The sequence below is a fragment of the Bubalus bubalis genome, chromosome 1, assembly GCF_019923935.1.
Source record: "Bubalus bubalis isolate 160015118507 breed Murrah chromosome 1, NDDB_SH_1, whole genome shotgun sequence".
NCBI lineage: Eukaryota > Metazoa > Chordata > Mammalia > Artiodactyla > Bovidae > Bubalus > Bubalus bubalis.
Window position 1 is genome coordinate 152,628,526 of NC_059157.1, and position 15,802 is coordinate 152,644,327.

Below are 15,802 nucleotides of genomic sequence, written 5' to 3' on the forward strand. Positions count from 1 at the left end.
TATCTCAAGCAGTCATTTCCATTCACCTTTTTAAAAAAACATGAGGCGCAGCTGTGGCTTCACTTTAAATATTGTTCCTTCCAGCCTTTTAATTTTTTCACGGGCTCCTCCCTAATCTTTCACCATAATTGGATGCACCACACTGGAGACGGCACCCCGGAGAAACAAAGCCTGGCGAGCCGGCTTGCCCATCCTCCAACCACACACGGCTGCGGCTGCGGCTCCTTCTGCCAGGAGTAGCCTGGGGACAGAAAGCCAGGCCGGCTTCCCTGTGTTTGCTCTGCTCTGGCACGAAGTGGGAGCCAGTCCTCTGCTGTATTTCATGTTAAATTTTCTTGATTTCCCCACCTCTCCCCTCCACTGGTACAGTTTGGATCTATCCCCCGCCCTAAGATGGCATAGGCTGTGCCTTTTCTAGGTCCACATCAGCCATCTGAACATCCCTCCAGATGGCATCAACTTCAGGGTAGCCTATGTGTGTGTGTACCTCCCCATGTGGACTGTAAGCTCCCTGAGGGAAAGCCCAACCTCCCTTCTGTGATCCTGACCCCGAGCACAACGCCAGGGACCCAGGAGGGCTCTTGGTGAGTGACAGCTGAAGGAATCAGGACACTGACCTGTGTGCCTTTGTGTCTTGAAGACAATGGGCTGTGTGACCAAAGGGCCAGGGGCTGCTCAGAGCAAGGCGGGGCCATAATGCACTGAACGTTCACACCTCGGATTCTGCCAAGGTGCAGGCTTTCCTTTCTAGATACTCAGCTATGTTTTTCGTTGAGTACAGTCTTACTACTGTTCCTGAAAAAACCAGAGATCCTAAATGAAACATCTTTCTTACCAACAGGACCTTCCCCAAGGAAACGAAACAGATGCGTACTCTTTTCCTTCCTCTGCCTGGGTGGAAACTAATTTCAGTCACTGTAAAATGACCTTTCCCCTGAAGGCTGTTTGCCTGACTTTAAAACAAACTTGTAAAATAATCCCTATACACAGGGCAGTATTTATTAGTGCAACTGGTATAGGAAATTCTATTGTACCCAGGCAGGGATATACCAATTTTCAAATTGTTTTGGACAACTGACCTCAGAATATAAGGAGGTAAAAGAAGAAATTACTAAAACTTTTGCTTTTGGTTATATTTTAAACATCTTAGTTTTGAAAATACCTATTTGTGTACAGTCAGTCCTCCACATCTACAGATTCTGCATCTGTGGATTCAACCAACCACAGATCAAAAATAGTTGGAAAAATACTTCCAGAAAGTTCCAAAAAGCAAAATGTGAATTTGCCATGCATCCAGCAGCTATTTGTATAATATTTACATTGTATTTACAATTATTTACATAGCATTTACACTGTATTAGGTAGTAGTAAGCAGGCTTCCTTGATGGCTCAGTAGGTAAAGAATCTACCTGCAAAGCAGAAGACACAGGAGATGTGGGTTCAATCTCTGGGTCAGGAAGATCCCTTGAAGGAGGAAATGCCAACTTGCTCTAGTATTCCTGCCTGGGAAATCCCATGGACAGAGCCATCTGGTGTGCTACATTCCACGGGGTCACAGAATCAGATATGACTGAGCATTCAGAGGTTAGAGAGAGGTGCTATAAGTAATCTGAAGATTATTTAAAGTATACAGGAGGATGTGTGTGTTATATGCAAATACCATGTCATGCTTGAGCATCCTGGGATTTTAGAATCTGTGGGGATCCTGAAACCAATCCCCTGTGGATACCAAAGGACTACTGTATAAATTTCATACACACAAGATGGATTTTTACAGCGGTATATGTGTAATTATGGGGCTTCCCAGGTGGCGCTAGTGGTAAAGACCCTGCCTGCCAATGCAGAAGACATGAGAGACTCAGGTTCAATCCCTAGGTCAGGAAGATCCCCTAGAGGAGGGCGTGGCAACCCACTCCAGTATTCTTAGAGCTTGGAGAATCCCATGGACAGAGGAGTCTGGAGGGCTATGTTCATAGGGTCTCAAAGAGTTGGACACAACTGAAGTGACATAGCATGCATGTGTAATTATGAGTGGGATACGTGTATGTTAATGGCTTAGGTTCAAAAACATTTTACTGATAAATATGAGATCAAAAAAGCCTGCAGACCACTGCTTTATGGCATCTAAGTATGTAAGTTTTCTACTTAGTAAACCAAACAGCAAAAAAAAAGAAAGAAAGAAAGAAAAAAAATATGTTAGAGGGGAAAAAAACTTAGAAAAGGAAGGTTCTAATTAGGAAAAGTAATTTTTATTTTAGGTAACTTCTTTCTTATCTTTTGTGTTTTAAAGAAGGCCTATATCACCTGGCTTCACTAGACATTCTTAATGAAATGGTTAATAGTTTTTTTTTTTTTAAAGCATAATGAAGCCTTCATAGTTCCATGATATGTATACAATTTGAAAGCACTTTGCCTGAGAAAGGTAGATAAAGCTAAAATGATTAGAGAACAACTCTCAGATTTAGGGTCCAGAACGACACATACTGATCTCTGTGTTTCATCTCTAGATGAAACACATCTAGAAGTTTCATCTAGTAGTCTTCTATACTAACCTCTGAGATACAATTTCTCCTAAAGTCACACGTGGTGTGCTACTGCCTTGGTGAGATAAAGGGTGATACAATGCAACTCTGTTTTGTTGTTGTTGAGGTGTTAAAGCTACTTGAGCATTTCATGTTTGACACTTTAGTCAGCATTGTTATCACGCAGCCCGCAGATCATGGTTCAGTCATTCCTGGCATCTGGGCTCTGTTTCTAAGCAGATAAAACTACAGTGGTCATTACTTTATTGTTACTGCATTAGCAAATGGTATGTCTTTCATTTCTCCTAAGTGAAAACTGACCTACACTTTCCTTTTTTGAGAAACGCTGTGACAAAGAAAATGTGACCAGTCCTTTGGCACTGAATGTAGAGGCAACGTGAGACCTGAGCACTTGTTCTACCGGGTTGGGTAAGTGACTCTGACTTCTGAGCATCCCAAGTATCTTTTGCACACCCACTTCCGGCAGGAGGGGACATCAGAGAAGTGTCAGGGTTTCAGGACACTGAGCATTTATCCCCTCGGGCGCTCATTTCCTTTTGGGGATCACAAAGGACAAAAGCCACACAGAGCAACCCTGTAGGTCCTTTAAACCTCTTTTACAAATTTAAGTTTCAGTTTCTGAGAAAGAAAAGAAACTTTGAACTGCCCTAAGAAATAAAGGATATACTTAAACAGCCCCCCTACTCACACACAATTATGCATATAAGATCTAAACTGCCATATTTTACATTATTATATATAAAGATCTATTAAGACAGATCTTCTATCTCAGTCTAGGGGGAAAAAAAAGTTAGTGACATATTTGATCTAATTAAAAATTTAGGAGCAAGTTCTACTGTTTTAGGTCATCTGCTTCTGAGGGAAAGAGGTCTTTCTTTCCAGGCCCTGATTTTTCATACTGTGCTGTGTCGTGACCTACACTTGACTTACAGGAAATAATAAGGGGGAAGGACATAGTGTTTAGCCTTCTGTGGACAGACAAGTATATACTGGTAGTTTAATTTCATGACCTCACCCATGTAACTAAAGCTATTTTTACTTGGGGTTGTTATTATGAAACGATTACCATATAAAACATACTAAAAATATATTTACTGACTTGCAAAAGAAAATGCAAGCCAAGAATTAGCAGATACTGTACCAGTTTTTTTTTAAACCCCCACACTTCTCTTAGTAAAACTTCATAGTTTTCATTGTTTAAAAAGATCAAACTGAAAAAAAAGGTCAAACTTAGAAAGATGGATTAAACATGCTAGTGGTTACTTCTTGCAGGTGAATTGTCAACAGGTCAATAACTTAAAAATTTATTCCTTTCATAAAAAGCCTAACTAGAAACTAAAAGCACAAGAGAAGTTTTCTTCAACTTCAGGAGAACAACATGTGCATTCTAGTTACTGCTATAATACGTTAATGAATACAAGCTGAAAAAAGCAGAAGGAAGTACTCTCCCAACTTAATGCGTTCGATTCTGTGCATTGAGCTTTCCTGAATATATTATGGCAATGGCCACTGAGTGTGGAATCTGGCCACTCCTCTAGGGTTATCTTTCTCCCAGTTAGAAAAATGGTCCGATTGTTTACAAACAAAAGAGCTCTCCCCCCTTACCTTTTTATAATTCCCCTCCATATCCAATAGGGATTCTTGACTGATGATGTCATCCATTCCATCACTGTCCAAATTCATCCTTTTAACTCTTTACAATTTCACTTAAGAAATAAGATCCCATGAATCCTGATAGGCTGATGTGCTGTTGCCCAGGACCCTGGTTCCCACTCATGCTGACATGGAGAGCCAGCTAAGAGTCTGTGTCCGGCTGTGTGTGACCTTGCCCCCTTCTGTCCCAAAGACACCGCCCCACCCGGCCCCCCTGGTCTGTTCCGCGCTCCGGCACAGGGGCAGCTGCTGTTCTCTAAGGCTTACTCTGCCCTGACACTTGGCTGGTTAAGAGTCCAGCCTTTCCACATCTGCTGTCACCTTCTTCCCCTGAACTGATCCTGCCTGGATGCCTCTCCCCAGCACCTTCTCTACCCCCAATCCAGGAAAGGCCAATTTAACCCCTGAACTTCCCGCTTCAGGGCTGAGTGTGGATAAGAGTTCTGGAGGAAGCCAGCAATCTTATTCTGAACTAGGGATAGAGTGTACGGGATAAAAATAGATGCAAAGCCCTGCCTCACAGACTTCACTGGAGAGTTAAAAGCCGGGTATTGCATGACAAAACCAAACAGTATAATTTAAAAGTTAACCTGTAAGACAGATGTTTGCCTTTTCCCCCTTGCCTTTTTCCTATAACCAATCATTTCTTCAAATCAAATGTGAAACTCTTATCTTCAGGGAGAAACCCCAGCACAAGAATGAAATTCTTCTCCAACACAGAGAGGGACCCCTCTGCCTCCGGAATCGTTGCTTTGTTCTAGTAATATAGGCAGGAGAAAAAGATCCATCAACTTTTTTCTAAGAGCCGGTGGCGGGCTTTCACAAAAGAGGACGTTCCTTGCTGCTGCTCTTTTTACCCTTTTCCCATGGCTTTTGGCTTTGTTTACTGGCTTTACGTACAGAGAAGGAAAAGGCCCACAGCTGCAGGATGTTTTGATGCAAGAAGCAGACTAACAAGTGCGCACACAAACATACGCTCCTTGTTATCAACTTACTATGGCCATAAACTAAAATATATACGCGGTATTTTTTTGAAAGTTACTGTGTGCAGGAGAAACAGGTCAAAGAAGAATTCAAGGGCCAAGGCTCCATTTAGCAGCATAATCTTACAGTCTAACAGGCTTAGACAGGAAGCAGTAAATGTACCAGTCAATAGGTTTTCCAACGTGAATGCTTGAATTGACCAGCTTCAACGCTGTTAAGAACAGAGTTCTAGGGCAAAATGCTGTTCAAGACAGTTCTTGACATCTGCACCTCTGCTGACGTGCTCACATCACTTTAGTATTTTCTCTCCACAAATTAAAAAAATAAAATCAATTTGTGGAAGACTTGCAGGATAAAGTTGTCTTAACGTGGTTTTCTGTAGCACTATTTCCATAAAGCAAATACTTTCCTCTACAGCCCCTAACTCAAATCCAAACCCCTGCTTAACTCTACCCTCATCCCCCACCCCAGGTCCTGAGACTGTCTTGTGCCTTTGTCAGACAGTCTGATGGAGTTGTGTCTCCCAAGCCACACTTGTCTTTGGGCAGGCCTTCTCCTAGCAGAGATCTCCCGTCTTACTCTCTTCCAGACCCCAGGACCCTTGCTCTGGACAGGGGTCCCACCACCTGCATGCAAGAAGCCCAGTACACCCTCCAGGCCTGAGAGGTCATGCTGGTCACTGCGTGCTGCCATACGCTGGGTGTGTACCCAAAGCCAAGAATTTTCCAGAGGTAAGGCTTTGGGGTTAAAATAAAGGATGCTCGACTTTGAAGGACCTCTGCATACTAAACTCTGCCAAAGGAGGCTAGTTAAAATGAAGGAAGCACGCATCTTATTACATGACATATATTAACATGCTTCCCAGATGGCACTAGTGCTAAAGAATCCGCTTGCCAATACAGGAGACATAAGGGATGTGGATTCGATCCCTGGGTTGGGAAGACCCCCCCAGAGAAGGGAATGGCTACCCACTCTAGTATTCTTGCCTGGAGAATCCCATGGACAGCGGAGCCTGGTGGGCTACAGTCCAGGGAGTTGCAAAGAGTCAGACACGACTGAAGCGACTTAGCACACATGGCATACCCTTTATTGGGGGTTGCTATAGGCTAGGTACTTTACAGGTGCCTCTTACATTTGTCTTCAGTCCTCACAGGAACCCTCTGAGGTAGATATTATCATCAAACTGCATTTCACAGTGGAGTGAGAAATCAGTGAGGCTAGGGAATTGCCCCAGAGTGGCAGCTTGCTCACGGTCAGGCCAGAATTTGAAGCACAGAATTTGCTTCTGTGGCCCATATTCTACATGGGTGTGGAGACTGCCTCCTACTGTCTGCCCCTCTAAGAAACAACTGTACCCAACAATAATCAAATGTAGCTTTTAAAAATGATATCACATGCTGCCACTATTTTCTAAATCACATATCTGTAACATGCAGCACGTGTCACCGCTGTCCCCTGATGATCAGACCTCAAGGAATGAAATAAAAACTCCTTCATCGATAGTTGTGACTTAACACACTGTACAGTGAACTTTCCTTGCAGGTTTACCCTGCTGCTTTTAGACTGCTAATGGTTTTTCTCTAACACCATTACAGTTTCAAGCCTTTCTCTAAGAGGGCAGAGATCTGTGTTATTCATCTTGTTTTTCCCACAGCATCTAGACACCACCTCCCACATGTTAAGTGGACAATGAATATGCTGAATAGATACATGCACAGAGGAGAAAGGTTTGGGCTGCTTACAATGTTTCCTCGGAATGCTGTCCATGGAAGGAAATAGTAATAGTTTATATGAGTGCTTTTCAACCGAAATCTTTTTTGGAAACCACATACACATAAGAGGTAAGTAAACATGGATCTGCCCAGGTTGAAGGAGAGGGCCTACCATGAATTTCAGTGATTTATGCCTCTTACCTAGGTTAGCATCTAGTGCATTTAGCTATCTATAATCAGGAGCTAACATGCATGCGATTATAAAAATTTATTTATTTATTTGGCCGTGCCACGCAGCTTGTGGGATCTTAGTTCCCTGACCAGGGATTGAACCCAGGCCACAGCAGTGAAAGTTCTGAGTCCTAACCACTGGACCACCAGGGAATTCCCAATAAAAATTTAGATATTACAAGACTTAGTAAAGTACATAAAACTATACATCTAATTATTATCTTTTGACTTTAATTTTAACAAGCACGCACACATGCTAAGTTGTTTCAGTCATGTTCGACTCTATGACTCCATAGACTGTAGCTGGCTAGGCTCCTCTCTTCATAGGATTCTCCAGGCAAGAATACTGGAGTGGGTTGCCATGCCCTTCTTCAGGTTTTAACAAGGTGGCCTTAAATATACAGTTAAAAGGACTGAACTTTCAATATTAACTACGTATATGTATAAACATATTCAAACTAATTTATATGCACCAATAATATATTGACCACATACATATATATGTGTGTGTGTGTGTATATATATACACACACATATACATTTGTAATAGATTACCTTTTGGAGAAGGGCATCTCAAAATCCAAGATGGAAATTTCCCAGCTGTACAACAGGAACAAGGGTTAGTCCCAAGAAAGTAATAAAAACCATTCTCCTCCTCTACTCCCTATATCTTTTCTTGGCAAAAGTGATCCTCTACTAAGTTCTATGTAGAGACAAGTGATAAAACACCTTCTTTTAAAAGTTGGTCTCCAGTGGTGATGAATGTATTTTGCGACCTCCCTAAGTGAGTGCTCAGGACATAGGCTTGTAGCCTAGACCCTTTCCAGAAGGAGCTGTATCATTACTATCTGGATGGCTTGTGCCAGCTTAAAATATATCCTATCTTCCTGTCACAAGGACTGATCTTTGGTGCTTTCTAGAGCTTTGCTCTGTGTCCTCCAGCCACAGCATCTACATCACCTGGGAGTGGACAGGAAATGCAAACTCTCAGTTCCCACCCCAAACCTACTGAATCAAAACCTGCAGTCTTACAAGAGCTCTAAGATTTTTGAGTGCACTTTACATTTCAGAAGCACAGCTTGAGACCTTGAAAAAATTCAGTATAAGCCATTATCTTATTTTTGATCATATTTCTAGGCTTGGTGGTAAGACCCTGACTTTACATGCTTGGGATCAACACTGTAATTAATTTCACTTCCAACTGGTTCAAACGAATACAGGAAATGAAAAAAGCAAAACACCACCTTAGAACACTGGAGCTGAACTTAATGTTTGGTGGTTTTGTAGCAGCCATGCACAAACAAGAGGAGAACAGTCAGTCATGTCCTTACAGAGAACTTTTCCTGGTTTCTTCTTTACCGGGCTTCCCTGGTGGCTTAGACAGTAAAGAACCTGCCTGCCATGCAGGAGACCTAGCTTCGATCCCTGGGTCAGGAAGTTATCCTGGAGAAGGGAATGGCTACCCACTCCAGGGTTCTTGCCTGGTGAATCCCATGAATAGAGGAGCCTGGACATGACTGGATGACTGAATCTTTCAATTCCTCTACCGCTGCCCTCTCTAAAATGAACTCTGCCTGCAAAACATGGGGCCAGATACTAATGCTTCCTCTTAGAAAATGTACACAGAGCCACTTACAATCCCTGAGGTTGAAAGGGCCTCTGCTCACCCGCCCTGCCCTGAAATTCAAGGACCAGAATGGAGAGCTTCAGTTTCCTGTCAAGCCATAATTTGAACTGTGAGGCGCATTGGTCACGTGAGCTAATGCTTTTAAATGATCATTATCGGCCACTGGTGGAAATTATTGACTCTGAGAACACAGACCGCATTACTGGGAAATCACTTATGCACTGTCAAAAGATCTTTCTATTCTTATTAATGGAAACTCTTATTTCATCCTGATTAACCCTTTAGCGTCCCACCGCCTCTCCTTCAGCCTTAGCCTCCAAATTCCATGTGCTACACAAACCGACACTGATTTATAATCTCTTTTAAAATTATTTTTTTTCTTTTGTACAGTATTCATCTAAATTTGCTTTGCTTTTCAATTAAGGTATTCTGATAGCTAGATAAACCGTGAAAATCTGTATATTGTTTTGCAGAGGACGTTTCATTGTAGATTTAAAAAGTTAAACTAATGGCATTGGGAGTGTGCAGTGGAGGAAGTTAAAGCGTTGGAAGGAGACAGAATGTCAATTGTTTATCCGTATCAGAAAAACTGAGGACCACAGGCTCAAGCTTTCCGCCCATCTGAAGACCTGAGTATGAGAAACGCCAACTGTGGCCACTGGCTGACGATGCCGCGCTTCAGAGGGGGACCATTGTTAACGCCCTCGCTATGTTTCTCTGTGCTCTTAGCATTCTTTCCCCCTTAATGGCTCTCCTACGCTGATTGTCACTAGGCCTTTGGATGACTGTTTTCTTCTGAACTCGAGCAATTTTGTCAAAGTACTTTCTATTTCAGGAAGCTTGGTAATTTCTGATGCTTCCACATAGTGCTCAGGGGAATACTAAGCACACCAAAATCTCACATTTTCCCTTGGTACGGAGAATATAAATAAATAATAGAATACGATGCTATTAATCTTGAGCTTCTGCATGTGAAGTCTTAGTTACCCAAGACTGTGCGTGTGTGCATGTGCGTGCATGCACGTGTGTTTGTGTGTGTGTGTGGAGGTGAGGTCTCTGCTCTCCATGCAAGCACTGACATGTATCATCGCAATGTGCCCATTTCCTTCCAATCCCCACCACCACTCTCTTTCCAAGAGAAAATACTAGACTTTTGGCTTAAAATATGCATTGCACATTTATTTCTTAAAATCACTTGATGTCTAAATCATGATGTTTGAGGCTCTCAGTGCTACTTTAAATAGGAATGATGTGCTTGTACTAAATTTCTATTTCAGATCAGGCCCATACTGAAACCCTGTTAAAATGATTTTTTTCCCTCCCATCTGGGCACTTATCACTGTGCTCCTTTTGTGGTAAAACATATACATTATATTTTCAGACATACAGCCTAAAAACAAGTGCAGATGAATTTGTATCCAGAACTATTTTCTTAATTTTTAAGGTGATAGACATGTTATTCCCTCTTCAGACAAACACTGTATCTCAACAAGGCAAAATACAACTGTACCCTCAACCAGGCAAAACAATGAAGACAACGTATTCTTCAACACTCCAGGGAAAAAAATTCTCCAATCAAATAAAAATCTATACAACAAGACATAAAAATAACTTCATTGAACTTTTACTCATTTATTTTTCATTGAACTTATATTTTAAAAGCCTGTATCAAATAGTGCACTAAATGCTTTGAAATTCCCCTATTAGGTCAGTGTATTTTTTTTTTCCCTTCTGTGGATGAAACTAGGCTTAAATTGAGTGGAATCTTAAATGAAGTCAAATTTGATACCTTGTTTTCTCATTCACAGGAAGAGGGGACTGGAAAATGAGCCCTCTCTTGGCCTGGTGTCAACGGGGACAGACTATATTTCCTTTCTTTTGTTAACCAGTAAATAACCCACTAGAGAGACTTCCCTGGCAGTCCCGTGGCTAAAACTCTATGCTTCCAATGCAGCGGCTGAGGTTTCCATCCTTAGTCTAGTAACTAAGATCCCACATACCATGCATGGAGGCAAAAACAAAACAACACAACAACCCACTAGAATCTGGGCATGAAGGTCTGTTTACTACTTTCTCCCAGCAAGAGCTTTTTAAGATACCTTGATGTACTACTTAAATTGATATACTCCCTAGTTTTATCATTTGAGACCAATACAGGACACCTTTCACTCTAAGTGATGGGTACAATATTTCAATTGGGCTGAATCATTTTGCCCAAGGAATATTTGGTGTTTCAGGAGGCAGTAAAATTACCCCTCTATAGGATAAGAAGATTTATGAAAACTTTGCAAAATTCAGTATATTAAGAAAGGTGTCTTGAGGATGACTACTAGCTTCCACTGACCACGGGTGCTTTGAAGAAGTGCTTGGGGACAGACCATGAGGCTCACCTTGGGGAACCTCTCTTGGTGAAGGAGAAGTAGGTGTGGTGGTATATTCTTAATGACTGTCTCTGGGAAGGGTGGGATGTGTGTCTCTTTCATTTTGTTCCTTGCACAATGTCCCTCATCTCAGCACATGGGATGGCAACTGGGCAAGAGGCTCATAAGCCACATACAAGGAGTAGAAATTTTCATACTTCCCATATTTTCTTTAGGATAAATTTCCAACTCCTTTGCATGGCATTCAAGGCCTAACTATGGGAACTTCCCTGGTGGTCCAGTGGCTAAGACTCTGATCTCCCAATGCAGGGGGATCACCTTCACCCACTCCCAGTTGCAATGCACCGATCTGAGCTCCTCTCTGGTATTACGAAGCAAAACCATTATCCTGGGGACTCAGAACAGGACCAACTGCAGAAAATGCAATCAGTCCAACACACATTTATGGAACACACAATCTGTGTATAGGGCAGGAAATGAAAATCAGGTGTTTGTCCTCAAGGAGCCTGTTGTCTAATCGGGGAGGCAGACTTATATGTCACTAGCTGTAAATGGGTTCTTACAGAGGTAAAAACAAGATGCACTGAGGAGGAGAAAGTTTCCTGATGGAAGTGACACGAGCCTCAGAGTGCACCAGCTTGCAACAGGCATAAGCAGGTGTAGGGATAGCAGGGTTTCCAGGCTGAGGCAGCACAGCAAAGAAAAAGGATTGACGGCTGTGTGGGGGCAGGAGGACAAGGTGGGGAGGGAGGCGTGTTTCTGTCCAGGGTTCAGATCATGGCCTTTAAAAAAAAAATAATAAATATATTTTTAGTATTTATTTCTTTATTTGGCTGTGCTGGGTCTTAGTTATGACACAATGGATCTTCAATTTTCATTGTGGCATGCAAGATCTTTAGTGTTGGCATGTGAATCTAGTGGGATCTAGTCCCCAGGGATCAAACCCAGGCCCCCTGCATTGGGAACATGGAGTCTTAGCCACTGGACCACCAAGGAAGTCCCCATGATTAGGCCTTAAATGCCATGCAAAAGTTTATCCTAAAGAAAATGGGGAAGTATGAAAATTTCCACTCTGCTTTTTCAAGATCAGGTATGCATTTGAAGGAGAGTCTCTTTATGCTCCCAAGGGAGGAAAAAGATGAGGGTCATTCACATACCATTTCACTTTTTTCCTCTTTCATTTCTACTGGAGCTGAGACCATGAGAGTGTGGTTTATATCTGGAGTGGTCATAAAGGAATTTAAGCAACAGAAAGAAAGGGATAAAAGTGTGTCACTGGTTTTATATACACATTAATCCCCAAAACTGACTGCAGGGAAAGAGGAGAAAATCTTTGGGAGTTTTTAAGCAAAATGGACCCTTTGACCTAAGCTTGTGATTTCAAGTTAACAGTATTTTGACGCTTTCTATCTGAGATCGTGTAGAGGAATCTGGTCTCTTAAAGGCTGCCAGGCCCGAAGCTGTGGGCAAGGCTCTTTCCTGAAGAGATTGGCTTCCTCCCAAGACTGGAAAATGGAGGCCGATAGCTCTATCTTTTAACATGGCTACAACTGAAAATGACAAGACATGCTTCAGTAACCTCTGTGCTAATGTAAATCCTGCAAGGGAGAAAAGTATACAAAGATGTCGACAACCTGAGAAACTTTAAAAATAAAATAACCATGAAAAATTCTGCCTGAGAATTTCTCTCTGAACATCCCCCCACTCAGATGAAGTTGTTCATAGCATGGCACATCCATCCACCTCCAACAGGGGGTTCAAGCTCTAGGAAGCAGTGAAAATCTTTTTCAAAACAATCATCTATTTGGAAAAGTAATACCTGAGGATCAGTTATACTCTCTATATTAGCAATAAATAATTGGGAAGTGAAGCATGGTTTCCTGGGGCTGCTTTATAATCTTCACTGAGCCTTTTATGTAAACATTGGGAGAAAGTGGCTCTTAATTCATGGTAACTGACTTGTTAATGCAGAAAGGTGGCCTCTGGCAGGGACCTGCCAACTTTTATGCCAGGATGTTTAACAAGAAAAAATACCATTTCACAGATGAGAAAAGTAACAAAAAATAAAGGGATAATCTGATCCTAAGACACTGAAATCAGGGCATGTTGATGGCAGGGAGTTGGAATAGGAATAGGATTGAAAATCATCCCAATGGCCATTAAAGTGTAAGAAACCACAATGCTATAGAGTGTTTACAGTGCCTTTTTTCTTACTCAATTTTACATACAATAGTCACATCCATCCATATTATTTGAGAGCGTGTTCTTAGCACGGAGAGAGCAGATGGACACAAACCTAAAAATCCTTGTCCCCATGGAGCTTCTGTGGATTAAGGAAGACAGAAAATAGACAAAAATGTAATCTGATGGGCTTCCCAGGTGGCACAGTGGTAAAGAATCCATCTGCCAACGCAAGAGATGTGGATTCAATCCCTGGGTCGGAAAGATCCCCTTGAGGAGGAATTGGGAACCCATTCCAGTATTCTCACCTGGAGAATCTCATGGACAGAGGAGCCTGGCAGGTTATAGTCCATAGGATCGCCAAGAGTCAGACATGACTGAGCGACTGAACACAGCACAGCACATGCAGTCTGATGGACGGTGATGAACGCCAAATAAAAAAGTAAAGTGTAATAGAAAGATTGGGATAGAGTTGGGGAATTGGAAGTTGACACAGAAAGTCCAGAGGAGGCCTTCACAAGAAGGTGAACATGAGAGCAAAGATCTGAAGAAAGTGAGAGTAAGCTGTGGGGGTCACCAACAGGACCAATACCTGATGCCAGGGTGAATCTGAATTTCAGGTAGAAGTGAACAATTTTTTAGTATAAACATGCCCCAAACAGGGCAGATTGCTTGCTAAACCTGCAACCACCTGGGCTCCCTGGAGGGAAGCACATGCCAGGCAGGAGGGACAGCACATGCAGGAAGCATGAGAAGAGGGGGTGAAGGGGCAGAGGGGGTGAGAGAGGAGTCTGAGAGGAATCAGGGGTGAGGTGATGTAAGACCATGGGGGCCCCTGGTGGGATGCGGGCTTTTATGCCGAGGAGGAGAATTATGAGATGGGTGACAGGCTCTGATTTAGGTCTTAAGAGAGCATTTGGGTTCTGTGTTGAACACAGACCACAGAACAGGGGCAAGGGCAGGAGTCGTCTGGAGACTGCTATTGCTCAGAAGATGATGATGATGGCGACAAAGGTAATAGCAACACACGCCCAGACATGCGCACCAAATTACCCAAGTGAGTCTGAGGGGAATGGCCTCTGGAGCCCCATTCAGGGTTTCTCCATTCAGAGACCGTGGTATACAGGACTTCCTGACAGTCCAGTGGTTAAGACTCTGCTTCCACTGAAGAGGGTGTGGGTTCCATCCCTGGTCAGGAAATGACCGTATGCAAAAAAAAAAAAAAAAAAAAAAGAAAAGGGAGGGGAAATATATATACCTATGGCTGATTCATGTTGATATTTGGCAGAAAACAACAAAATTCTGTAAAGCAATTATCCTTCAATTTAAAAAAAACACACAAATAAAATCAGATAAAAAAAAAGAAACTATGGCATACATTATGGATGAAAGGAATCAGTCCTACAAATAAATTCCTTCTACTCACTAAGATGCTAATCTAGGGACTTTGTTTTAACTACTCTATTATCATCCTTAAGAATAGATAAATCAATAAGCAAGCCTTCATCAGAAAAGGGGACATTTCTAAAAAACATCATTGTTGATATTACCAGTGACCATGATAACATCAAGAACTTAGAGAAACTGCCCTTTCAGAATCTGTGATGTTAGGTGGGTTCTAAAACTAAGTTTTCCAAGTAGGATTGAGACATGGCTTCATGGCTAATATTTCATTATTTGCTGAGTTATGAACAGAGGGAGAGCATTTCAAAAGGACAGACACATAAAGTTCTATAAAACCCCATGGAGATGTAGAATCTATTGCCTATTATCACCTGCCTAATGAACATAATTTTATGCTAAAAATAAGCAATAAGTACTTCAAAAACTATTGAACACACAATCAGTGTTATATGTTGTAGTTCATATAAAAGAAAATCAATTTGTTTTCCTCTGGAAGCAGAAGGCTAAACAACCCCTCCCCTCCTGATGGCACTGCTGATATTTGACCAATCTGTGACTTATAAAACCAGTGACTCCATGTTCAACCAAATGAAAAGATCTAGGGAATAATCTTGTAGCATCTTGCCTTCAAAAAATTACATTACATAGCTTCTCTAAAAAGTGAGCAGAAAAACAATTTTAATTATTATAGTAATTTAATCACCTGGAGCCATGCCATAAGTAGGTTAGTCTCTCCATAAAACTCGACACTCTCCACTTCCCCACTGTATTATGTGAAAGTTTTGTTGTTTCCTCAGCATCATGACCCTTTTCTCATGCATGGTAAGAACTCCTATGAAGCATAATCTTGTTATCTAGGATCTATGGACCTAAATGGACTATAAAATGAAAATACTATAAGACAAGCCCACAATTACAAAATTCCAATTATTAAGCAGAGAAAAAAGTGCATAAACATATTTTCTAGGCATACATTGCTTAGCTGGGAAACGACTGCTTTGAGTCTTGTGAGATGTACTATTCTGCCTGCATACATTCACTACTGTGAAATCCGACCTTCTGAGAAACACCTGCTGGTCTCAGGTA

At 41.9% G+C, this 15,802-nt stretch overlaps 1 protein-coding gene and 1 non-coding gene across 7 annotated transcripts in view; both read right to left on the bottom strand.

Annotated features, from left to right (window-relative positions):
* Positions 1–15,802, bottom strand: part of LOC102407618 (schwannomin-interacting protein 1) — a 178,243-nt gene that overhangs the window by 45,884 nt on the left and 116,557 nt on the right. The window contains exon 1 of one of the 6 annotated variants that reach the window (XM_006072852.3): positions 4,149–4,678. The exons of the other annotated variants lie outside the window; for them this stretch is intronic. Within the exon in view, the coding sequence (XP_006072914.1) occupies positions 4,149–4,226 (78 nt within the window). The 5' untranslated portion in view covers positions 4,227–4,678. Of the gene's footprint in view, positions 1–4,148; positions 4,679–15,802 lie in introns of those variants that run through there. 6 annotated transcript variants of the gene reach the window in all.
* TRNAE-UUC lies at positions 7,205–7,276 on the bottom strand. The gene has a single exon. It is a non-coding gene; the product is annotated as a tRNA-Glu (tRNA).